The 25,515-nt window shown below is 48.5% G+C and overlaps 2 protein-coding genes across 7 annotated transcripts in view; both read right to left on the bottom strand.

Annotated features, from left to right (window-relative positions):
• Positions 1-5,757, bottom strand: part of SYTL4 (synaptotagmin like 4) — a 25,281-nt gene extending 19,524 nt beyond the window's left edge. The window contains 1 exon segment of the mRNA XM_038415084.2: positions 5,618-5,757. The gene's annotated coding sequence lies outside the window, so the exon portion shown is untranslated.
• TRMT12 (tRNA methyltransferase 12 homolog) overlaps positions 5,743-25,515 on the bottom strand; it is a 20,429-nt gene continuing 656 nt past the window's right edge. For 3 of the 6 annotated variants that reach the window (XM_043492939.1, XM_043492941.1, XM_043492942.1), the window contains exons 2-7: positions 24,796-24,880; positions 23,866-24,034; positions 22,265-22,695; positions 22,027-22,136; positions 21,396-21,553; positions 17,546-19,643 (exon numbers count right to left, since the gene is read on the bottom strand). In XM_043492939.1, coding sequence (XP_043348874.1) covers positions 19,161-19,643; positions 21,396-21,553; positions 22,027-22,136; positions 22,265-22,695; positions 23,866-24,034; positions 24,796-24,880 — 1,436 coding nt within the window. In that variant the 3' untranslated portion in view covers positions 17,546-19,160. Of the gene's footprint in view, positions 5,873-17,545; positions 19,644-21,395; positions 21,554-22,026; positions 22,137-22,264; positions 22,696-23,865; positions 24,035-24,795; positions 25,512-25,515 lie in introns of those variants that run through there. The other 3 variants (XR_006274467.1, XM_038415082.2, XM_043492940.1) reach the window with 3 other exon arrangements.

Below are 25,515 nucleotides of genomic sequence, written 5' to 3'. Positions count from 1 at the left end.
CTGATTGAAATCACTACCAGTACTTTATTCAGATCCTGGCTGAAACAGTCCCTCAGCCCCATGTCAAGGAGTGAGATGCATTTCTTACTTCACGACTTGCTGTAAACTAGTTACAAGTCTTGTCTGGATACCACAGTAATTGGCACTTAGAAAGACCACCCAGGAGCAAGCAAAGTAATGACAGAGTCTTTCTGCAGCACCCAGTTAACATGCTTATCTATGCCAATTCACTTCCTACTCAGTCACCATTATCAAGCCCTACCCCAGAATATCTCCTCAGACTCTAGCCATAGAAATAGCTTTCCATTCCTAGCTCTCCCCCATTCCTGGAGCTCCATGCTCCTGACACATTCCACTGAGTCTGTATCAGCTGCAGGGATTTTAGCTAAGAAAGCAGGATGCAGATTTGAGACCTCTCTAGAATCACATCTGTATTGACCACTTCCACATTTTCTGTAGCATAATTTCTGGGGAAGAAGGACTGGGTTGAACATCTGGAAGAGACAATATCCTCAACTGTTCCCCGTCAGTATGCTTTGGTGATACCCTCATTTATTCTCTCCCCTTTAACTCCACTGTAGCACTTTTCCTCACAATGGGATCCGTTTTAGATGGGTATCTAGAGTTCTAGGCCTGAAGAAAATCAACAGTGAGCAGCTTCTAAGATAGTGGAGTACCAATCGGGCTTGTGAGAAGAATGGAAGTTGCTAAGATTCTGTTTGTTTAGAATTGGCTTTTCTAAATTGCCAGCCAAATGAATGCTTAGGCATCAGAAGGCAAGTCTGCAGAGGGGACAGCATCTTCCCTTTTAGTTCTGCCTCAGGAGTATCCATTTTGGGATCAATACTTAGAGGGACTGGACAGGTCTTTTCTCAGACTAACTTTTAAGTTCTCAGTCATGTATCCAGACAGATGAATATGAGACATTTCTTCTGAGAAGAAGTTTGACAAGCTCTCTCTTTAGTGCAGCTACCTCCAGAAGGCGGCTTTTGTTCTATAGGTCCCCCTGAAAGCAGCCACTCTAGTACACTCCCTGACACTCATTGTGAGGGCCTCTACAACCCAGGGGTTAGAGCAGAGAAGGGTCACCACTTGAAGATGGAGTGTCCTCACTCAGACTAGGGGAAGGACTCAGGACAGTGGAGGCTGTTTGCAGATGCAAGAAATATTAGCCCAAGAATACATGCAAGAGATCAGATCCACTTTGCTTCTCCCTGTGCAATGTCTTCTTGCACCCAAGTGACCATGAAGAGAAAAATGAAGCTGAACAGGTTGAGTAAGCTCTTGTTCTGACAGAGTGAACTGGCCTCCCAAGGGAGCCTCATCTCACCATGTGTTCTCTGATCACTACACTTCCAAACTCCCCAGGCTTTGCTCCTTTAGTAAAGTGGGGAGGGCCTGAGGACAATGGAGCCAATACTTCCCTAGGAACACTGCACCCTCCATAGAATCATAGAATCATAGAATATCAGGGTTGGAAGGGACCCCAGAAGGTCATCTAGTCCAACCCCTGCTCAAGCAGGACCAAGTCCCTGTTAAATCATCCTAGCCAGGGCTTTGTCAGCCTGACCTTAAAAACCTCTAAGGAAGGAGATTCTACCACCTCCCTAGGTAACGCATTCCAGTGTTTCACCACCCTCTTAGTGAAAAAGTTTTTCCTAATATCCAATCTAAACCTCCCCCATTGCAACTTGAGACCATTACTCCTCGTTCTGTCATCTGCTACCATTGAGAACAGTCTAGAGCCATCCTCTTTGAAACCCCCTTTCAGGTAGTTGAAAGCAGCTATCAAATCCCCCCTCATTCTTCTCTTCTGCAGACTAAACAATCCCAGCTCCCTCAGCCTCTCCTCATAAGTCATGTGCTCTAGACCCCTAATCATTTGTTGCCCTTCGCTGTACTCTTTCCAATTTATCCACATCCTTCTTGTAGTGTGGGGCCCAAAACTGGACACAGTACTCCAGATGAGGCCTCACCAGTGTCGAATAGAGGGGAACGATCACGTCCCTCGATCTGCTCGCTATGCCCCTACTTATACATCCCAAAATGCCTTGGCCTTCTTGGCAACAAGGGCACACTGCTGACTCATATCCAGCTTCTCGTCCACTGTCACCCCTAGGTCCTTTTCCGCAGAACTGCTGCCGAGCCATTCGGTCCCTAGTCTGTAGCGGTGCATTGGATTCTTCCATCCTAAGTGCAGGACCCTGCACTTATCCTTATTGAACCTCATTAGATTTCTTTTGGCCCAATCTTCCAATTTGTCTAGGTCCTTCTGTATCCTATCCCTCCCCTCCAGCGTATCTACCACTCCTCCCAGTTTAGTATCATCCGCAAATTTGCTGAGAGTGCAATCCACACCATCCTCCAGATCATTTATGAAGATATTGAACAAAACGGGCCCCAGGACCGACCCCTGGGGCACTCCACTTGACACCGGCTGCCAACTAGACATGGAGCCATTGATCACTACCCGTTGAGCCCGACAATCTAGCCAGCTTTCTACCCACCTTATAGTGCATTCATCCAGCCCATACTTCCTTAACTTGCTGACAAGAATGCTGTGGGAGACCGTGTCAAAAGCTTTGCTAAAGTCAAGAAACAATACATCCACTGCTTTCCCTTCATCCACAGAACCAGTAATCTCATCATAAAAGGCGATTAGATTAGTCAGGCATGACCTTCCCTTGGTGAATCCATGCTGACTGTTCCTGATCACTTTCCTCTCCTCTAAGTGCTTCAGGATTGATTCTTTGAGGACCTGCTCCATGATTTTTCCAGGGACTGAGGTGAGGCTGACCGGCCTGTAGTTCCCAGGATCCTCCTTCTTCCCTTTTTTAAAGATGGGCACTACATTAGCCTTTTTCCAGTCATCCGGGACTTCCCCCGTTCGCCACGAGTTTTCAAAGATAATGGCCAAGGGCTCTGCAATCACAGCCGCCAATTCCCTCAGCACTCTCGGATGCAATTCGTCCGGCCCCATGGACTTGTGCACGTCCAGCTTTTCTAAATAGTCCCTAACCACCTCTATCTCTACAGAGGGCTGGCCATCTCTTCCCCATTTTGTGATGCCCAGCACAGCAGTCTGGGAGCTGACCTTGTTAGTGAAAACAGAGGCAAAAAAGCATTGAGTACATTAGCTTTTTCCACATCCTCTGTCACTAGCTTGCCTCCCTCATTCAGTAAGGGGCCCACACTTTCCTTGGCTTTCTTCTTGTTGCCAACATACCTGAAGAAACCCTTCTTGTTACTCTTGACATCTCTTGCTAGCTGCAGCTCCAGGTGCGATTTGGCCCTCCTGATATCTTTCCTACATGCCCGAGCAATATTTTTATACTCTTCCCTGGTCATATGTCCAACCTTCCACTTCTTGTAAGCTTCTTTTTTATGTTTAAGATCCGCTAGGATTTCACCATTAAGCCAAGCTGGTCGCCTGCCATATTTACTATTCTTTCGACTCATCGGGATGGTTTGTCCCTGTAACCTCAACAGGGATTCCTTGAAATACAGCCAGCTCTCCTGGACTCCCTTCCCTTTCATGTTAGTCCCCCAGGGGATCCTGGCCATCTGTTCCCTGAGGGAGTCAAAGTCTGCTTTCCTGAAGTCCAGGGTCCGTATCCTGCTGCTTACCTTTCTTCCCTGCGTCAGGATCCTGAACTCAACCAACTCATGGTCACTGCCTCCCAGATTCCCATCCACTTTTGCTTCCCCCACTAATTCTACCCGGTTTGTGAGCAGCAGGTCAAGAAAAGGACTCCAGGACAGTGCCAGAGCAAGACTCAGACCCGTAAGTACCCACTCACTTCCATCTCTAAAGAGCCAAGAGCCCTGCAATCCCAGTCCAGCCTGGGAGGGCCACTGCTTTTTATTCTCTTGTAGAGAAACAGCCCTAGGACTACATGCTGGCTTCCCTCCAACCCAGGGGGAAGCTAACCAAGTATTTGGCAGTGCCTGACTTCCTCAAGATCTGGGGCTGTCAGGCTTTCCTGATATGTGTAACTGCATAGGAAAGGCTGCCAACAGGCACCCTGCGAGAACCCTTCCTCACCTAGCTATCATCTACCTGTATCTAAGAAGTGCATAAGCTCTGGGCCAACTCTAGTTAATACAGAGGGAGTGCATACCTCTTTAGATTACACCTTCTGCTAACCCTCTCTGCATTACAGTAGCTGGACTCTAAAGTCTCATTTCCCAACATGTAACCCATATCCCTAAGAACATAAGAATAGACCATTGCTCTGACCTAGTATGGCCACGTAGCCCACCATCCTGTCTTCCAACAGCAGCCAATGCCAGATGCTTCAGAGGGAACGAACAAAATAAGGCAATTTATCAAGTGATCCATCCCATCATCCAGTCCCAGCTTCTAGCAATCAGAGGTTTAGGGCCACCCAGAGTATCGGGTTGTGCCCCTGACCATCTTGGCTAATAGCCATTGATGGACCTTTCTTTTTTGAACCAAGTTATACTTTTGGCCTTCACAACATCCCCTGGCAATGAGTTCCACAGGTTGACTTCCACAGTACTTCCTTTTATTTGTTTTAAACCTGCTGCCTATTAGTATCATTGGGTGACACCTGGTCCATGGGTGATGAGAAGGGATAAATAACACTTCTTATTTACTTTCTCCACCCCAGTCATGATTTTATAGATCTCTGTCACATCCCCACTTAGTTGTCCCAGTCTTCCTAATCTCTCCTCACATGGAAACAGTTCCATCCCTCCACCTTCGCCCCCCATCCCCACTTCCACACCATCTCTGGATTGGGCCCCCAAATTAAAGCTGCCATGCCAGAGGTCAGAAGAAAGGACTCAGCACAGAAAGCAACTTCAGGGTGTGAACTGAAGCTACCACCACCTTCTCTAATTTAGACCTTAGACCACACAAGTTACACCAATCACTCTCTCTCTCTCACATCTGTATATGTTAACAAATCCACATTGCATTTTCTTACACAGTCTGAAATTGGCCTGTCTCCCGTGTTCCACACGCACAGGAGCACCTCTGTGAATAGGAGAAAAAGTATTTGCAAATGGATAAAGGTTTTAATTAGGAATGTGACTCACAGATGGGGAGAAGGGGAGAAGGTTTCAACACAACAGTCCCATAGCTATTATTCCACATGAACACCAAGCAATGTCCAAGCGTATAAGAGAAATACAGCCTCTACCTAGGTACTTATAAGTCCCCTTCCTTCATGACAGGAACAGCATATGCGCCTCACCGAAGCAAACGACTGCATCCTCCCACCATCCAGATGAAGCAGGGAACTGAGTTATCAGAGTCACGGTCCTTTCCTGTAGCCGGAAGCCTGGGACTGCAGTGCAAGGTACTAGAAGGCTCTTGAGCAGATCTGGAAACAAACTCTCCCTCCCCATCCAACACAAGCTGCAATCCTTCCTCTCCCCTCCTCACTGACCTGCCCCGAGAGCTGGAGACTGAAGGCCCAGGAGTGGGAGCAGATTCCTGCCCAGCTTAAGCAGCGAACTGCCACAGAGTCAGCCTGACCCAGACACCAAACCCCTCATGCCCGCCACACGACAAACACCAACCATGCACTACTATGCGGCACACCCCTAATCTACCCACCACCGTACAGCAATCCCAGAGCTTGCTTACCACACACGCTCCAGAACTGGCATCTACACCCTGCTTGTGCTGTCCCAGCTGTGCCGCTGGATAGGAAACACGTCTGCAATAAGCCAGGCTCTGCTATCCGAAAGACAAACCTCTCCAGGAATGCCAGGAAGTCGGGATCACAACCAGCAGCCCGTCCCAGCGAACCGGCCTGGGGCCAGCACCCCAAGCGACACACAATTCGGCGATGTCCGGGCTCCGCCGCAAGGTCAGCGATCGCTCAGCCCTGGAAAGCCCCTGGCAAGGCAAGGAGAGAGTCAGGCCACGGCCAAAGCAGCAGCCGCTTTCCAGCCAGCGCCCCAGCAATTCCCCGGTCACGCCGTCCGCCCCCCCGGGCGGCGGGGATAGCCCCGCTCCGGCACAGGGACCTGCCGGCACCCACGTGTCCCCGCTGCCCCCCAGGGCCGGAGACAGGAGTGTCCAGGCCGCCCCCTGCACGCCAGCGCGGCTCCTCGGGCTTCACCGTCCCATCGCCCCGGCCCCAGGCCCGCCCGCGGCCACCGCCCCGATCCGCGGCTGCCCCCGGGCTCCGCAAGCGGCACCCACCGGCCGGCCGGCCCCGCCCACTCCCAGGAGCCGCCGGGAAGGGGGCTGGGCTGGGCAGTGCCCGGCGCGGTACCTGCAGCGTCTCCCGGCCCCGCGGCTGCACCAGGCTGAAACTTTCGCCGCGAGGGGGCGGGGCCGGCTCCTTAAAGGGGCCGCGCCCCCTCGCACCTGCTCCCGCCCTTAAAGGGACCGGGCCCAGCCGGGGAGGAGCTGGGGAGCGCACGGGGCCTCTAGCATCGGGGAGGGGGACGGGACACGACACGACACGACACGACACGACACCCCCCCCAGGGGCCTCCCCATCCTGAGCCACCGCCTGTCATGTTCCATCCCCCCAGCCCTAGTAACCCCCTCCTGAGCCAACACCTGCCCTGTTCCAGCCCCCCCCGCCCTGGTAATGGCCCCCCCTCCTAAGCCAGCGCCTGCCCTGTTCCAGCCCCCCCATCCTCCTGAGCCAACACCTGCCCTGTTCCAGCCCCCCCCCCCCGCCCTGGTAATGGCCCCCCCTCCTGAGCCAGCGCCTGCCCTGTTCCAGCCCCCCCCATCCTCCTGAGCCAACACCTGCCCTGTTCCAGCCCCCCCCCCGCCCTGGTAATGGCCCCCCCTCCTAAGCCAGCGCCTGCCCTGTTCCAGCCCCCCATCCTCCTGAGCCAACACCTGCTATTCCAGTCCCACCTCCAACTCAGCCCATGCATCCGGCCGTGACCATGCAGCATCCCCTGAGAGTTTCAGGGGTGACATCGCTTGGTATCAGACATCAACTTGGCATGGCTTTACATGAAGAGGTGACCATTCAGGTGCCCTATACCCTCCAATGCAAGAACAAGGGGGCAGTCAATGAAATTGAAAAGCAGCAAATTTAAAACTGATGAAAGGAAATACATTTTACATGATGCATAATAATCTGTGGAACTCACTGCTACAAGATAGTAAAAAGAAAAGGAGGACTTGTGGCACCTTAGAGACTAACAAATTTATTTGAGCATAAGCTGTAGCTCACAAAAGCTTATGCTCAAATAAATTTGTTAGTCTCTAAGGTGCCACAAGTCCTCCTTTTCTTTTTGCGAATACAGACTAACACGGCTGCTACTCTGAAACAAGATAGTAAAGAGTTTAGCAGGGCTAAAAAGGGACTAGATATGAATGTTGAAAAGGAGAGTATCCAATTAGATGAAAGGATTAAATAAGTTAAGGGATATAACTGAAGACATAAACCAACAATTAACTCAGTTTGTTGGTGAGAAATTTCCCCTCTGGGAAGACTGTTCCAGAATTGTCCACTTTGGGGCTTCTTGCACCTTGCCCTGAAGAAGCTGGTGAGGCCAGTGTTGGTGACAGGCCACTGGACAACATGGACCCCAGTCTGGCATTGCCCAGGGTTGTGTGTGGTGATATCTGCAATGTTTCTAAGCACAAATGTTTCTAAGCACATGCAAGGAACCATGCAACTAATTTTTCTTCATGGTCTGACCTGAGCCAGAGCTGGACCCCAGTCTCCAGAGGTGAAGAGCTGCCACATTAACACACTACGCAACTTGAAACTAACTCAGTCACACTGAGAAAGACTTGAACGTTGAGTCCCTGTCGGGATGTTCCCTCATCCTAGCAGTAATGAAAAGGACTGTGCTGAGGACCCAATCCTGAGAGGTGCAGAGCACCTGCATCTGCTAGGGTTTGGAGGTACCCAGCACTTCTCAGGAGCAGGCCCTAACATGGCTGCTCAGTAAATGTTTGCTAAGGTGACACAGCAGAACTTGCCTCTCACATCTGTTCCCCTGAACACCCACCCTGCTGTGATGCAGCTGCCTGAACAGCCTTGCATGAGGTTGGCTCTGATGAGCTGTAGGGCTTTGTGATGTTGAAGGAGCTTGACAGACAGGACTTGTCTGGAGTCAGACATAAATCAGGCCAGCCAGGTGTCAGTTCTGACACACACACACACATGCACTGCCAATGCACCTCGCCGCTGATCTCCAATCACACTGCTAATCCAGTACTGGGGCCCGCCCACAGCTCTCTAAATCCATTTTAATCCTGACCTGCGGCATGCTCCTACCTCAAGCCACAGGTGGGTAATCCAATGTAACAAACACAAGCCAATACTGCTAGCAGTGATACATTTTTCCATGTTGTGAAGTGAGCAAATGCTTCCACCATCCTAGTCTGAGAACATCAAACTCAATGCACTGGTGATCTGCATAGTGAATTCTAATCCTGGGAGGTGAAAGGGTAGCATGCTGACCCAATACATTTACTAATGTCCTATCTTGAAAATTTAGGAATTTTCCTTTTAGGAAAGGACATGCAGTTTATTCCATAAAGGAAGTTCAGGTTAGTGCACAGCCAGTGTGCAACCTAAACAAGACACAGTAAGAGGCTGAAACAAGCAGAAGTTTAACCCAGGAGACATTTCTAGTATGCAGAGCATTAAATCTACATGGGCCCAACCACTGCAGCCTAAAAGGTCACACCCTGGAGATAGCTGCCTGCTCCTTTATCTGGGTACTGCTGCCTGAGAATCAGCACAATGGCTGCACTAATCAATCCCACACTGGCCTCGTTTCTCTCTGTGCCACCTCCACATAACACGCAAGTCGCAGCATCACTGCCCAGCCCTCAAGCTTTGCACTGTCTTCTCTGAAATGTTTCACTCTCTCTCTCTTTGAAAAATCATAGGCAATTTTTCAGTGCTCATGAAGTTAGCGGCTGCTTGCAGTCACTACAGCCAGTTACAGTACACAGTATAGGTGGGTGACCATGCAAGCTGCTTGCCTCTGACAATGTACTTGAATCCTGCTCTCACAGCATCACTGAAGTTGCAGGCCTGGGCCTACACACAGCTCTGCTGGCACATTTTACTTCTGACATGCAGCAGCTCAGATAGTCCCATGTTGACACCTACATACACAAGCGTGTGCATGCACAAACCAGTGCCCCCTGCAATTCTAGTTCTGCAATCTCACACACCTAAATTCTGCTCTGCAGCCCCTTGGCTAGTGCTTGTAAATGTGCGGTCGGTGTGAAAGGGAAACACTAAAGGACTTAGGGATCAAGGCAGAGAACCAAAGCTCCCCAAGTGAAGTTATGGGTAAGAGGGCTAATGCAATCCTTGACTGGGGGATTATTAAGTAGGAGTAGGGAGATGATACTGTATTCAAGTCTGATCACCACCCTTTGAAAAGGATGTTGAAACATTTGAAAAGGTCTAGAAAGAGCTACAAGAACAATTCATGGTCTGGAAAACCATCCTTTCAATGAGACACTTAAGAATCTCATTTTATTTGGTTTATCAAAGAGAAGGTTGATAGGTTACTTGCTCATGGTCTTAGAATTACTCAAAAAGGAAGAAGACAGACAATACTAGATGGCTCTTTAATATAGCAGACAAAGGCATAACAAGATCTAATCGCTGAATATTGACATTAGAAATATTCAGTCTAGAAACAAGGCAGATATTTTTAACACAGAGGATAATTAGCCACTGGAACAGTTTACCCAAAGGATGTGGTAGATTCTCTGTCTAAAAGATCTGCTCTACTTGCACCACAAGTTATTTAGCTAGATGGAAGAATTACTGGGTGAAATTCTCTGTACAGGAGGTCAGACTAGATGATCATACTGATCCCTTCTGACCCTAAAAGCTATGGGAGAGAAGGGACAGAACTCCTGGATTTGGTCCAGCTCAGAGGACTAACCCTGTGTGAGCCAGATAATAGTTGCATGTGCAAATAAATTAGTAATCAGTTTGCAGGTTAGCTCTTGGCTGGCAGATTCTGTGATTTTTACATAGTGTATGCTAGTGAGATGTGCTGAGATGAAACTGGCTCTCAGCCACTGCCCCACATTGCTAATGAATTCTGCTGCTGCTTCTTTTACTAGTAAAATTTAACAATAAAATTATCACAGCCAGTAAATAAAGATCAAAACACCAAGCAACACAAGGAGAAAAGAAACAAAAGACAACCCTTAATAGAATCAGTCCCTAGGATGTAGGGAAGAAACACAAAACATGATATTAAGCCACTGCTCACATTAAGACTTCCTTATACTTCTGCCCAGTACAAAGGGAAGGGAACTATACAAATCCTTGTTTGTTATGATTCCAGTGACCACACTGTTAACCCAGTCAGCTGGCATCTGTATTTGCTCAATAAGATCCAATTTTACTCTCCAGTCAATTTCCGATTTTACTTTATCCATGCCCATTGGTCATTCTGGGGTAAGTGTATTTTTGGCAGCATGCCAAGATCTATAACCAGGAGTTGTATTATGTCCTTAATGTACCTCAGCCCACTGAATGCCTCATCGAAGCATTTAAGAATGTCTTTTGCCTCTTATACTGTAGCCAAGTTAAACATCTCTTCGATCATCTGCATTTGCAGGTTGCTTTTCAAACCAAGGACACATGGGATCTGTTCTTCTATTTCAAACTCTTCTGAGTGGCATGTCCTTTTGCAGGCGTGTCACGGTGCCATAGCCACACAGGCTCATTTTGAGCAGGGGATATAAAACAAGCTGAGGCTTTGATTATAACAGTTGACATATATTAAGGATACAGTACAACTCCTTGATATAGTTTTGACAGGTGTTGGTTACTAATCTTGCTTGCTGTGATTACAGGCCATGCTACTGGCTAAAGTAATTCAGGCTATAGCGTCACAGCAGACAGTCTTAGAAGAACCAACCACTGCTTTTTTTTTTATTTAGGAGGAGAATAAAATCCCAATTGTTTGTGTTGCTTCCCAGTGCTCAGAAGCTCATGGGAAGGCTCTTCAGAGGATTCCCTTAAAGTGTGGGAATGAAAAGGGCAAGGAGACTCCATCCCCTCCTGTCTGAACACATCTGCATCAGTCATCAGCGTTTCCTGAACATGCAGAGCTGACTGGGCCCCTTCCCCTTTCTCTGAACTACTCAAATATGCCCCATAAGTGCTTTATCTTGGATTCCCAGGATTGGTTTCTAGAAGGGCCCTGCATGCTAGATTTGGAGGTTGTTTTGCACTGGAAAAGGGCCTGAGCAGCACACTTCATTTCTGGCTTTTGGAATCCTCAATAGTTGGGGTTGTTTGGGTCCAGGATGTTGGTTCAGCCCGTTACAGAAACAGGGACCTGGTGTGAAACTCAGTTACAGATCCTGTTCAGGTCCAGTCTCCTTCTCCTCAAAGTGTGGGGCAGTTAGACCCAAAGGCTCAGGTCACTCTGTGCTTTGCCCTGGTCACCCAAGTGTGTTTTGCTGTAGTAGAGCCTGTGGTTTATTTGCATGAAGGCTCCTGCAGCATGAGAGCTAGGGAAGCCAGCTCCGCCCAGAGAGCACACACACAGAAACTGCTACAGTAGGAATTAATCTGGGTGGGGTCTGACTAGTTTTCAAAGCTCTCCCTCTGCAGAGGGAAACAACAGGAACATGCAGAAATTCTTGACTGAACTCTCAAAAACCATGCCAGCATCATCTGGGTAAATTCCTTCCCTCACCCTGACTGGCCCCCTCTGCTGCTCCCCAGAGCTCCCTAAAATGAATCCAATTGCTACTCTAAGGCACTGCTCTAGATTCAGTGACATCCTGTGCTGGGGAGGTGGCTCATAAAATACACATGAGTCACCATCATTTACACTCCACTCTATCTCTGTGTTATAAAGGAGAGCCCTAGGTGTGCACATAAAACCACCCTCTTGGGAGTTTTCAGCCTCTCTGCTATTGTCCTTCAGGAAATAGAGATCAGAGGCAGAGGGAAGCATATAAAGGCAATGCTGTATCTGGAATGAGCCAGAATTAAAAGCACAAGGAGAGACTTCTTTCCACACGCTTTCTTTCTCCCTCAACCAGATCTCAGGGCTGTAGGGTCACCCCAGCACAGATGCACAGTAAGCGTAGTGTGAATGGGACATGAGCTGGAGTTACAGGGACAGTACAGCAGGCCTGGGGGAGATCTGTGAGGACCTAAGACAGGAATAACAGAAAGACAAGGTGCATTCCCAAGACAGAAATAGCCCAAAGTGCTATAGGCCAGAACTGAATTTGCACTGGCAGCAGTTTACTGATACATGCACTGCTGCATCTCAGGATCAAGCTTTGTTAGCAGAACTATTTGGGGCCCAAGACTGTGGTTATAGGGATGCTCTGAGGCCAGAATTCAGGTGCACTGTGCAGCAGGCGTCACACCCATCTGTCCTACATAATGTAATTGGTTGTAGTCAGTGCTATCAGCCCCTCACTCACAAAGCATGAATAACTACTCCAGTTATTTTTAGAGAGAGAGATTGCCACATTTCAAAGAGGACAGTGAAAAGCTTTGGAGGCTGGCAGTGGTTGGTGGGTGGGTGTGTATGTAACACCTGGACAACCCAGATCACAGCAGTATCAGCAGCACGTGTACACACAGAGGAGGAGACTGCACCTGCAGCTGTTATGCTATCTCGCAGGCAGCAATTCACAGACAGGCAAGAAGGTATCTATCTGCCGGGTGTGACCTGTTGGGCTGGATTATTTGGCCCATGTGAATGTAATGCTCTAAACTCCAAATAGTTCCTGCAGTTGTACACATTTCTACCACTTCCCCGTCCAGCTGGGGTTGTTCATTGATTGTTCACTGTGGGAGAATCTTGTGTTATTGAATAAGTTGCATATCAGGGACCTGTTTCATCATTTCCCTTGTTTGCCTGTGTCTACTTGAAATAAAAGTCTCTGCCATTTGGAAGGCATGGTTCTCGTGACCAGGGACATGAAGGTGTGCAGTACAGCTTCGGGTCTGCAATCAGAATTCAAAGCCAAATACACCAACCAACTGCTCTGTTTCCTGCGCAAGGGCCAACCTCTACACAGAGTACCTGTGATCTTGGTATACTGCCAGTCACAAATAAGTAGTGGGCAAGGGAAGAGGCGCAGATGAGAATGGGGAGCAACATGTGATCTCTCAATTCCATGCATTTTCTGTGGGTACCAACTAGAAACTACCTAACAAAGAAGGGCAACAGCTGTCTCGCTCATCTCAAGGGCATGGTCGTAATTTTTTTTCCACTCTTGACTGTCCACCTCCTATGTTGATACTCTCCGCTGGTGCCAGGGCTCAGCGCACATAGCAACCATCTTTCATTTGGGCAGATAACTCAGATGAATCGGGAAAGGAAAAAGCCACTCAGTCATACTTCTTATTCAACCATTCGCTCAGACACGCAAGTTTGGTTACATTTGCAGGAGATAATGCTGCCCCCTTCTTGTTTACAATGTCACCTGAAAGTGAGAACAGGTGTTCACATGGCACCGTTGCAGCCAGTGTCGCAAGATATTTACATGCCAGATGTGCTAAAGATTCATATGTCCCTTCATGCTTCAACCACCATTCCCGGGGACATGCTTCCAAGCTGATGATGGGTTCTGCTAATAATGATCCAAAGCAGAGCAGACCCAATGCATGTTCATTTTCATTATCTGAATCAGATGCCATCAGTAGAAGGTTGGTTTTCTTTTTTGGTGGTTCGGGTTCTGTAGTTTCTGCATCGGAGTGTTGCTCTTTTAAGACTTCTGAAAGCATGCTCCACACCCCCATTTCTCAGATTTTGGAAGGCATTTCAGATTCTTAAACCTTGGGTTGAGTGCTGTAGCTATGTTTAGAAATCTCACATTGGTACCTTCTTTGCTTTTGTAAAATCTGCAGTGAAAGTGTTCTTAAAATGACAGGTTTCAGAGTAGCAGCCGTGTTAGTCTGTATTCGCAAAAAGAAAAGGAGTACTTTTGGTAACTTAGAGACTAACAAATTTATTTGAGCATAAGCTTTCGTGAGCTGTAGCTCACAAAAGCTTATGCTCAGATGAATTTGTTAGTCTCTAAGGTGCCGCAAGTACTCTTTTTCTTTTTACTGTAAGGAGAGCGATAACTTAAGATGAGCTATTACCAGCAGGAGGGGCGGGGGGGAGGAAGAAAATCTTTTGTGGTGATAATCAAGATGGGCCATTTCCAGCAGTTGACAAGAAAGTCTGAGGAACAGTGGGGGGAGGGAGAAGGGGGGAATAACATGGGGAAATAGTTTTACTTTTTGTAATGACCCATCCGCTCCCAGTCTCTATTCAAGCCTAAGTTAATTGTATCCAGTTTGCAAATTAATTCCAATTCAGCAGTCTCTCATTGGAGTCTGGTTTTGAAGTTCTTTTAGATATTTGGACACAGTTGGCAATGGGCTTTGTTGCAAGGATAGGTTCCTGGGTTAGTGGTTCTGTTGTGTGGTTGCTGGTGAGTATTTGCTTCAGACTGGGGGGCTGTCTGTAAGCAAGGACTGGCATGTCTCCCAAGATCTGTGAGAGTGATGGATCATCCTTCAGGATGGGTTGTAGATCTCTGATGATGCGTTGGAGAGATTTTAGTTAGGGACTGAAGGTGATGGCTAGTGGCGTTCTGTTATTTTCTTTGTTGGGCCTGTCCTGTAGTAGGTGACTTCTGGGTACTCTTCTGGCTCTGTCAATCTGTTTCTTCACTTCAGCAGGTGGGTATTGTAGTTGTAAGAATGCATGATAGAGATCTTGTAGGTGTTTGTCTCTGTCTGAGGGGTTGGAGCAAATGCGGTTATATCGTAGAGCTTGGCTATAGACAATGGATTGTGTGGTGTGATCTGGATGAAAGCTTGAGATATGTAGGTAGGAATAGCTGTCAGTAGGTTTCCGGTATAGGGTGGTGTTTATGTGACCATCACTTATTAGCATCGTAGTGTCCAGGAAGTGGATCTCTTGTGTGGACTGGTCCAGGCTGAGGTTGATGGGAGGGATGGAAATTGTTGAAATCATGGTGGAATTCCTCAAGGGCTTCTTTTCCATGGGTCCAGATGATGAAGATGTCATCAATGTAGTGCAAGTAGAGTAGGGGCATTAGGAGAAAAGAGCTGAGGAAGCGTTGTTCTAAGTCAGCCATAAAAATGTTGGCATGCTGTGTGGCCATGCAGGTACCCATTGCAGTGCCACTGATTTGAAGGTATACATTGTCCCCAAATGTGAAATAGTTATGGGTGAGGACAAAGTCACAAAGTTCAGCCACCAGGTTAGCCGTGACATTATCGGGGATACTGTTCCTGACGGGCTTGTAGTCCATCTTTGCGTGGAATGTTGGTGTAGAGGGCTTCTACATCCATAGTGGTTAGGATGGTGTTTTTCGGAAGATCACTGATGGATTGTAGTTTCCTCAGGAAGTCAGTGGTGTCTCAAAGATAGCTGGGAGTGCTGGTAGTGTAGGCCCTGAGGAGGGAATCTATATAGCCAGACAATCCTGCTGTCAGGGTGCCAATGCCTGAGATGATGAGGCGTCCAGGATTTCCAGGTTTATGGACCTTGGGTAGCAGATAGAATACCCCAAGTTGGGGTTCCAGAACAGTACACAGAAGTCACCTACTACAGGACAGGCCCAAAAAGAAAATAACAGAATGCCACTAGCCATCACCTTCAGCCCCCAACTAAAACCTCTCCAACGCATCATCAAGGATCTATAACGTATCCTGAAGGACGACCCATCACTCTCACAGATCTTGGGAGACAGGCCAGTCCTTGCTTACAGACAGTCCCCCAACCTGAAGCAAATACTCACCAGCAACCACACAACAGAACCACTAACCCAGGAACCTATCCTTGCAACAAAGCCCGTTGCCAACTCTGTCCACATATCTATTCAGGGGACACCATCAGAGGGCCTAATCACATCAACCATACTATCAGAGGCTCATTCACCTGCACATCTACCAATGTGATATATGCCATCATGTGCCAGCAATGCCCCTCTGCCATGTACATTGGTCAAACTGGACAGTCTCTATATAAAAGAATAAAATGGACACAAATCAGACGTCAAGAATTATAACATTCAAAAACCAGTCGGAGAACACTTCAATCTCTCTGGTCACTCGATTACAGACCTAAGAGTGGCTATTCTTCAACAAAAGAACTTCAAAACCAGACTCCAACGAGAGACTGCTGAATTGGAATTAATTTGCAAACTGGATACTATTAACTTAGGCTTGAATAAAGACTGGGAATGGATGGGTCATTATACAAAGTAAAACCATTTCCCCATGTTATTTCCCTCCCCCCCAAGCCCCCACTGTTCCTCAGACATTCTTGTCAACTGCTGGAAATGGCCCATCTTGATTATCACCACAAAAGGTTTTTTTCCTCTCCTCCGCCCCTGCTGGTAATAGCTTATCTTAAGTGATCACTCTCCTTTCAGTGTGTACGATAAAACCCATTGTTTCATGTTCTCTGTGTATATAAATCTCCTCACTGTATTTTCCACCAAATGCATCCAATGAAGTAAGCTGTAGCCCACGAAAGCTTATGCTCAAGTAAATTTGTTAGTCTCTAAGGTGCCACAAGTACTCCTTTTCTTTTTGTTCTTAAAATGAACAACATGTGCTGGGTCATCATCCGAGACTGCTATAACATGAAATATATGGCAGGGGACATACAATTCTCCCCCAAAGAGTTCAGTCACAAATTTAATTAACGCATTATTTTTTTTAACAAGCGTCATCAGCATGGACACGTCTTCTGGAACGGTGGCTGAAGCACGAAGGGGCAGACAAATGTTTAGCATATCTGGCACATAAATACCTTGCAATACTGGCTACAAAAGTGCCTGTTCTCACTTTCTGGTGACACTGTAAATTAGAAGAGGGCAGCATTATCTCCTGTAAATGTAAACAAACTTGCTTGTCTGAGAGATTGGCTGAACAAGAAGTAGGACTGAGTAGACTTGTAGGCTCTGAAGTTTTACATTGTTTTGTTTTTGAGCGCAGTTATGTAACAAAAAAAAAATCTACATTTGTAAATTGCACTTTCACGGCAAAGAGATTGTACTACAGAACTTGTATAAGGTGAATTGGAAAATACTATTTCTTTTATTTATCATTTTTACATTTTATCATTTATCATTTTGCAAATATTTGTAATCAAAAATCAACACTTTGATTTGAATTACAACATAGAATACAATATATATGAAAATGTAGAAAAACATCCAAAATATTTAATAAATTTCAATTGGTATTTTATTGTTTAAGTGCGATTAAACCTGTGATTAATCGTGATTAATTTTTTTAATCGCGATTAATTTTTTTCGTTAATCACGTGAGTTAACTGCGATTAATCAACAACCCTAATCCAGAGCCTTTCACCTCTCAGTCACAGGCCTGACTGCAGCCTAGGTCAGCAGTAACTGGAAGTCATTGCCACTGCATGGCTGCTGAGCAGTAGGTTATGTGAAATCAATGTGGTGGTTCCAGTTCAGTTCCTAGTGAACAGGTGGCCTCTTTGAAAAGCCCAACATCCCAAATGGCTTCCTATTTGGCAGTTCCTATATCAAGGATTAAATGGGCAACTACCCTCTTAGCATTAATCACTGGAGAGGAGGTGGCAATGAATGGTATTGAGAAGGCAGTTCAGGAGCTTTTCTTCACCCTCTCTCACTGTAGAAGAACAAGGGGACACAAAATGAAAGCAAAAGGTGGTGAATTAAAAATTGATAAAAGGAAATACTTTTTCCACACAGTACACAATTCATCTGTGGAACTCACCGCCACAAGATCTCACTGACCTCAGCAAGGATTGGCATCACAAGTTAGAATGGTGAGGGTTACAAATAATGCAGAGGTTTGGAAGGGATTTAAGACCTCCTGCTTCAGGGCACAAACCAGCCTCTAACAAACAGGGATTAGGAAGAAATTATTATTGTGGGCAGGATATTTCATAACTGCTTTCTGCAGGGTTTCTTGCACCCTCCTCCGAAGCAGCTTGTACTGGTTACTGTTAGAGATGGGAGACTACAATACACCTCTGGCGTGACCCAGTTTGGCAGTTCCTATGTTCTATCCAGAGCAGGAGTGAGGCAGAATTGCTGGGTGGGGAAATCTTGCACTGACTCTGTACCTGTTCTGTGGGGAGAGGCTCTGGTCTCCAGGGATCTCAGTTTGGCACCTTTCAGGAGCACTACATTCATTCATTTCTCACTATTTTAAACAGAGACAGGCCAAAAATCCCAAGTAGCAGCAGAGGATCTGCTTGCCTGGGCTTCCTGAAACGTGTGGGCAAACATCATAGCAACTTCAGATCCAGGCTTGGAACAAAAGCATGAACAAGCCCCCTTAGATGCTAAGAAACGGGAAAGTTCATATCTGTTGTGATAAAGTACATAGGGCCCGATCCCATAAATGGCTCCACACAGAGCCCCACTTACATCAGCCTGTACAGCCCTGCCTGTACAGGGGCTCACTGCAAGATCAGGATTGTAGTGCGGTAATTAGGAATAGACCAGGACAGCAGTAGAGGGAGCAAGGTCAGCTCACAGGGACTGCACTATGTCCTGGAGCTCTTCACATGTCCACAACAAATGAATACCACAAGCAAAGCACTCAGCGTTTTCTGATTAGATCACAAAGGCTCAGCCTAGGCCCTAGTGATCACAGAGCCACAATTTTCCCACAGCCTGGCACCAGTGGCAGTCTCTGTGCAGGACTGAGATGCTCTCTGGCTCAACTGGTGAATCTGAACTCAGACATTCTGCTAAGTTTATATGCCCAGGTCTCTTGCTGGCATCAGTAGTGAGAACAGAGTTTGGAGCTGAGTGCTGGAGAACTCTGCCATCCCGCTGGGAAAAACAGCGAGACATGACCCATGCAGATAAAACTTACAACAAATGTTTTACCTAGTTACAGGAAATGGAAATAGAGTGAAGATCACAAGGAGTAGGGAATGCACCAGCTGCAGGGAGCACCATCATGGTCAGGTCAAGTTGTTACATGCCAGTCTGGAGAGAAGATGGGTTCCAGGAGAGCAGAAGGCAAAGACCAGTGTCAGACTGAACCAGTTCACAGGGTGCCAGCTGGGAGCACTCAACTCTCTGTAGGCTTTGTGCACTTCTCAGGCTTGGGCCCTGAGCTCCCCGTGAGTGTTTGCTACCAAAGAGGGCGACATTCCTGGGGAATCTCAAGGATGCACTCCACTCTCCCTGTGAACTAAGAGAGGGGGCGGCACTCCAGATCCAGGACTATGTGATACACATGGGGTGCGTAGGATTTCACTGGCTCAATGTGCAGAATGTTTGTCCTCCAAGGCTTCCCACGCAGCTGCTGAAGCAGAACCCTGATCCGCGCTCCCGTGGTCTCTGCCCACCTCTGCCACTCGGCCCTGATCGCAGCTGCCTGGGTCTCCCTCCCAGAATCCATGATGTCAGCATCCTTTGGGCTCCTGCAGTTCCTTTGACCCATTCTGTCCTCCTGCCTGTTGGATACAGCTTGCTCTGGACATTGCTGCAGCTGCTGCTCCTCCAAGTGGCCACTGTGCAAATGAGCCTTCGCTGGGAAGGACTCCACGTTCTGGTGGATGTGGAGAATGCCCCCTGTGCCCTTCCGCAAAAGCTGGCAGGCGATAGGCCAGCTCTCCTCTGAGCTGGGGAGCAGCCCCAGATTCACCCTGTTGGCCACGTCCTGCAGCTCTAGCTGGAAACGACACGGGGAGGTGAGGAGGATGGCATGGTGAAAGGACATACACCACAGAGGGCCCAGAGGGCCCCATGTCAGGGAGGGGAAAATACACCAAGCAAGGCACTGCAGAGCATGGAGAGTTTCTCTTTCCCTCAGGGGAATATAACAGTATGTAAAGGTTGCCACAGCTCTGTCTCTTGCCATCTACCATAGGAAGGGGGTGGGTGAAAGTGGGCACTGCTCGCACGCTCTTACTGCGAGTTGAGAGTAATATATAAAGTTTTCACCAGAACCATGAAGCCCCACCACTGCTCTTGTACCTCCTCAGAGCCCCCCCCCCTCCCCCCCCGGCCCCTGTCCTACCTGAGAATTAACTAGCATCATTGCTTCTGTAGGCTGAGCTCATTGCACATGCTCCTTGCATCCCTCCATTTTCTTCTACAAGCTCCCTGTGTGCCACCTTCCCATTCCCCTCTATTTCAGGGACTCCCTGCAACCCACCCCCACCTCCTCCCCCAAGTCCGGGGGCTCGGTGTGCCCCCCAGGCCCTTCTTCTCCCCCATTCCCGGGTCTCCCATTCTCCCCATGCCAGGGGCTCGGTGTGCCGCCCAGGCTTCCTTCTCCCCATGCCAGGGGCTTGGTGTGCCCCCCAGGCCTTCCTTTTCCCCTTTTCCCGGGTCTCCCATTCTCCCCATGCCAGGGACTTGGTACCCCCCATGCTGTCCTTCTCCCCCATTCCCAGGTCTCCCATGTGGAGGGCTAAGTGCCCCCACATGCCCTCCTCCCCACCATTCTCATTTTGTTTTGTCATTCTGACACATTTTAAACTGTATTGAGAGGTTGTACAGAGGTGAGCTGAGGATACTGGCTGCCATCAAATGGCTCTTCGATTTACAGACAATTACATTGAGGCTGAGAATATTCCCTGAAAATTGAACTGCTTGGCTGCAGCATTCCAAAGTTATTGTGTTACAGACAGACAGAGAAAGGCATCAAGATGAATTGAAGGCTCTTTGTTTCAGGGACCATCTGTGTTTGTGCAGCAGTAGCACGTGGGGCCCCAGTGCCTGGCTAGGGTTGCTAGGCACTAAGGTAACACAAATAATAATAATGAAGTTGAGTGTCAGGCCTGACTTGGCCAGAACAACTAGTAAGGATGTAGCGGGGTCTTATAACCAGGGACAAGTGTTTGACATGTGAGAGTTATTTAGGACGGCACATGGGGATGTCTCTGAGAGGAATAGGATGAGCTGGGCCTGCTGGCTAACCAGACAGGAGTCCTGACAGGAAGACAGATCTACAGTTTCCTAAGGGAAGGGTGTGCAGCCCCATTGCTTGGGACACTGGACACTGCCCTGAAACACACACTCCAAGCCCTCCAGGAGATGAGACCTATTAGGTCCTTCTCGTCTCTGCGCTCTAGAACTACCGAGTCGGTCTGACCAGACCTCAGTGCACCAGGTCCCTGTCTCCTACAGTGTGCAAACATAACAGAGCCTACCTCCCCCACATAGACTCTTTGGACCTTTGCTCCTATCTCTTGTACCATGGGGAAGAAACTCTGCCACATTGGAAAGAGGAGAGGATGGGAGGAGAAGAGCAGTTTCCTGGGAAAGGAATTCCTCTGACATCTAGAGCCAGGGTTAGAGTTCAGAGACACATCACCCCCCTTAGGGGATCTCAGCAGCATGGGCTGTTCCCTTGGAATTCCCCTCCCTAAGACTCCATTGTACCCCCTCAGCTGCAGAAGGGTTGCTTTCTGCTCACCTGCCTGTTATCCCCTTGGTGGATCTGACACCGATCCTGCACGTCATTCAGCTCCAGGTTCTTTCTCAGGGCCTCCACAGCATGGGGATTCCACTCACAGGCATGGACAAAGGCAGCACCGGCGTGAACCAGGTACGGCAATGTGAAATAGCCAATCCCTGAGGGCACAGGAGACAGACATCGCTGGCAGCACAGTCCCGAGCCATCCATAGTGTGGGAACAAAATGCTCAGGATTAAGGCCTCATTCTCAGCAGCAGAGAACAACTGGATTGAGGCTCTTGGCAGAGCGTAGGGGGAGAAGGTTCCAGGGGCTGAAGCTGCTGTTAAGCACACAGCATTGGCTACTGGACAGATACTACAGCAAGCATGGGATGGAGGATGCCACTGGATGGATAGTGCTGAGCAAATAATGAACATTGGGATGCACTGAATTCTTGTGATCAACAGGGCAGTCTATGTTATCTGGGGCCAGGGGTGGTTCCAGACAGGAGGATGGGGAGCAGTAATCCACAGCTCACAGGCTCTGCTGTCAGAGCCCCAGCAAACTCCTCAGAACGGACAGAGAGGAGCGTTATTCCCAAAACTCAGAGTAGGAAGCCAGCCCTTTCCCATGGCCCCCAAGACAGTTACCTGCATAGAGATCCACTAGCACTTCCCCGGCACATGGCAGCGACGCCACCCGCAACTTCTCTGTGATGTTTCCAGGAGAGTACATGCACCTGGTCACATCAAACGTGTATCTGGGAAAACACCATAGGCCCAGTGAGAGCCACCAACATGGGGCTGGCCAGTAACCCCTTCCTAGGGGCATCTTGGCTCAACAGCCCCTTCCTGCTTCTTCCGCCCCTGCCCCATCCCCCCTTTCTACCTGATTCCATTGTCCACATGCTCCACCCAGCCATCCTGCCCCAGCAACAGGGTCACTGTCGGGGATCGTATCCCATCCGGTGATATTCGCCCTTGTTTGGCTATGCGTCGGGCACCCAGAGCAGAAGCAACTGTTTCCCAGAGCTCCAGTCCTGGAAGAGAGCCCCAAGCAGGTGGATTAGAGGAGGCTGGTTCAGTGCATCTTGGAAGACAGAGCCACAGGTTCCTCTTACCTAGTTCCTTCCACAACGCAGCCCTGAAGCTGTCCTCGCTCAGGAGGATGAGGTCTCCATGCCGCTGCCAGGAACGAGGGAGATCGTCCTCCAACTCATCTGACCACCTGCCCCCAGAGTCTGACACTAAACGCTGCAGTTCCCTGCACAGCTTCCGGGCAGGCGACTGTACTCGTGCTGCCTTCGAGGGAAGGGGGTTCTGGGAAAGAAACACAAAGAAAAAAACTGATGCTGAGATAGGCTCTCTCCCTCCCTGCGCTGTGACAGGATATGTGTGGGAGGAATCTCCCTACCACAGCTGCTGTGCTGGGTCATTTCCCTTTACCTCCCCCAGGGACTGGAAAGTCCAGCTTGCTGGGTGTGATTCTTCCACCATACTGGCTGCACTAACCCACAACAGACTGAAGGGGCTTCAGGACCCATGGGCCACATCCACCATCTCCAGATAAAGTCCCTCAGGCTGGAGCAGCTACTGCTCTCTAAATAAAGGCAATGAGTTACCCATCGCACTGGCAACTCCTGGAGACTGTGATGGGCCTGGGGACCCTGCAAGGAGGGCACAATCTCCTTCTTTTAAAGCAGAGAGGTTTGTCTGCTTGTTTAATGCCGCAGGAATTTATTCCTTTTGGTGCTGGGTGTTTTCCCAGCCGGCTGTGGGGGAAGCACCTAGTAAGCCCTGTGCAAACAGTCACGGGAAAGCAGCTAAAATGGAATATTACTGCTCCCTTCAATCCCATCTCCCACAGCAGTAGAGTGAAAGTCTTTGCTCCATCAGTGACACATGAGGTCCCTGCCAAGGAGACCCTCAATTGAGACTTAGGAATTCAATCAAACCCTGCTAGGGAGGAGTAGAACTCAGGATTGCTGAACTCAGACAGTCTCAGCACGTGCTCCCAACCTCACAGGAAAAAGGGACCTGATCCTGAGGTTCCAGGTGCTTCCTGCAAGCTGCTGAACAGCCTCATCTCTCATTGATTTCCACAGGAATAGAGCACGCTCTGCAGCTGGCAGGACCGGGCTCTAAATAAAACACATAGGAACTGAATCAAACTATAAAGTGAAACTTGCTTTCTCTTCTACCTAGCCTCCACGCCCTCCAGAGCTCCCTGCCAGCGCCAGGCAAGGTTAAGATAGTCCCAGGGAATTTCAGTCAAATTCCCCTTAAGCTGATGGCAGAAGGGGTCAGGAAAGAATTTCACTGTCTTCAAATGATGTATTGTACAAATGGCTACGGTGCGTTATGGGAGGGGTTGGCATGCCAATGACCCCTGAGGATGCAGTCATTCGCAGAGACAGGATATGGGGCACAAGAGCCTGGTATGGTAAATCCTACCCCTGATTCTACTGTGGAAGCCAGTGCTTTACTGACCTGGATGCACGTCAGTGTGCATGTCGTCTTAGGGGGCAGGCTCTCCCGCAGCTCCTGCAGGTGCTGCTCAGTGAGTTTCTCTCCCAGCACAGGCAATGCCACTGTGCCATCCAGGAGCTTTTGCACACGATGGCAGACATCCAGAATTCCCGCTCTCTCCAAATACCCCCTGCAAGTCCAAGGATGTATTCAGGTATTTATTCATCTGACATTATACCCTCTAGGTTTTCTGCAACCCTCTCATGTAAGCCTGAGCAGAGCAATGCTCTATACACATTGTTCAGTCCTGGTCTGATGAAATCACCATCTCCTCGAGTAACAAACTGCATGGTCTAGTGTTAGGAGAGCTGAATCTATTCCCAGCTCTGTGAATGACTCACTGCATGACCTCCAGCAAGTCACTGCATCCCTGGGTACCTCAGTGTCCCCTCTGTAAAATGGGGATGATATCCACCCACCTTTGTAAAGGCTTTGAGATGTCAGTGCTGACTTGAGCCAACCATAGTACAGGCAAGTGCCAGCTGTGCAAGCTCTGTATCTCATTTCTGACCTCTCATCACCCTGGCCTAACTATGAATGGGTACCGGCAATCATTCCAATTTACAGAATGTACTAGTTTTGGAAAGTGGCTCAATGCCCATTAAGGATTGGGCTGAGATCAACCAAATGGTCCATCATTTGTGAAAGTGAGAATTCCACTGCAGCCCCTAATGCTCTGAAGCTGTGGCTGTGTGTTGATATAAGCAGATTATTACTAGTAGTGATGCACTAGTCTGGAACTACGAGTTCTGCTCCCACTCAAGTGAGCCCAGATCCATAGGATAGGTTTTTTTACTCTATTTTGCCATGTTAATGACAATGCATTCAGCTCAATACAGGTACAACAATGTCTTTCAGCTTTCTCCCTCCATCTGCATGTACATACTGCACCTGAACCGCTGGGCAAACTGTGACTCAGTAATAAGTACAGAGATGGGACCAGAATTCAAATTCTTTGCATCCATCTTGCCAGAACCTAGAAGAGAAGAAAACAACACCACCCAGTTGTCTGGCTTGGCAGTAGGCAAAGCTATTCAACCCATGGTTGGCAATTCCAGGGAGCTGCAGCCTGAATGTCTCTCAGCACCCAAAAACTTCTCCCCAAAAGAGTCACTGAAGATGCAAACTGCTGCAACCTGTAGCCCTGATCTCTCTGCTAAGGATGCCAACAACAGGACCGAGTGTGATGTGGACACTTATATACTAGGAGATAGATCAAGAGCAACAAACTCATTTCACACAGGTCACCAAACAGCCCACAGATCATGGTGACTTTTGATTACTATTGACATGGGCTAGATTTTTACCTTTATGGAGGCAGAAGTCTCCAAATCCCCATTATCAAAGCCCTGCATAGCACTGCATGCTCTAGGTGTGCACCTCAAAGCTGCGTCGCAGGAGAGCACTATACAGCAGCAACCCAATCAGTGCTGTGGGTGCAGCTTTATTAACATGACCTACGCCAGAAATGCCCAGAAGTCTCCCTTTGGAAAATGGGAGGTGGCAGAGAGAAATGCTGCCTGTTAGCATCCCATGAAGTGAGCTGTAGCTCACGAAAGCTTATGCTCAAATAAATTGGTTAGTCTCTAAGGTGCCACAAGTCCTCCCTTT

Source organism: Dermochelys coriacea, chromosome 9 (genome assembly GCF_009764565.3).
Source record: "Dermochelys coriacea isolate rDerCor1 chromosome 9, rDerCor1.pri.v4, whole genome shotgun sequence".
NCBI lineage: Eukaryota > Metazoa > Chordata > Testudines > Dermochelyidae > Dermochelys > Dermochelys coriacea.
Note: the sequence above shows the minus strand (reverse complement) of the source record. Positions and strands in the feature narration are given on the sequence as shown.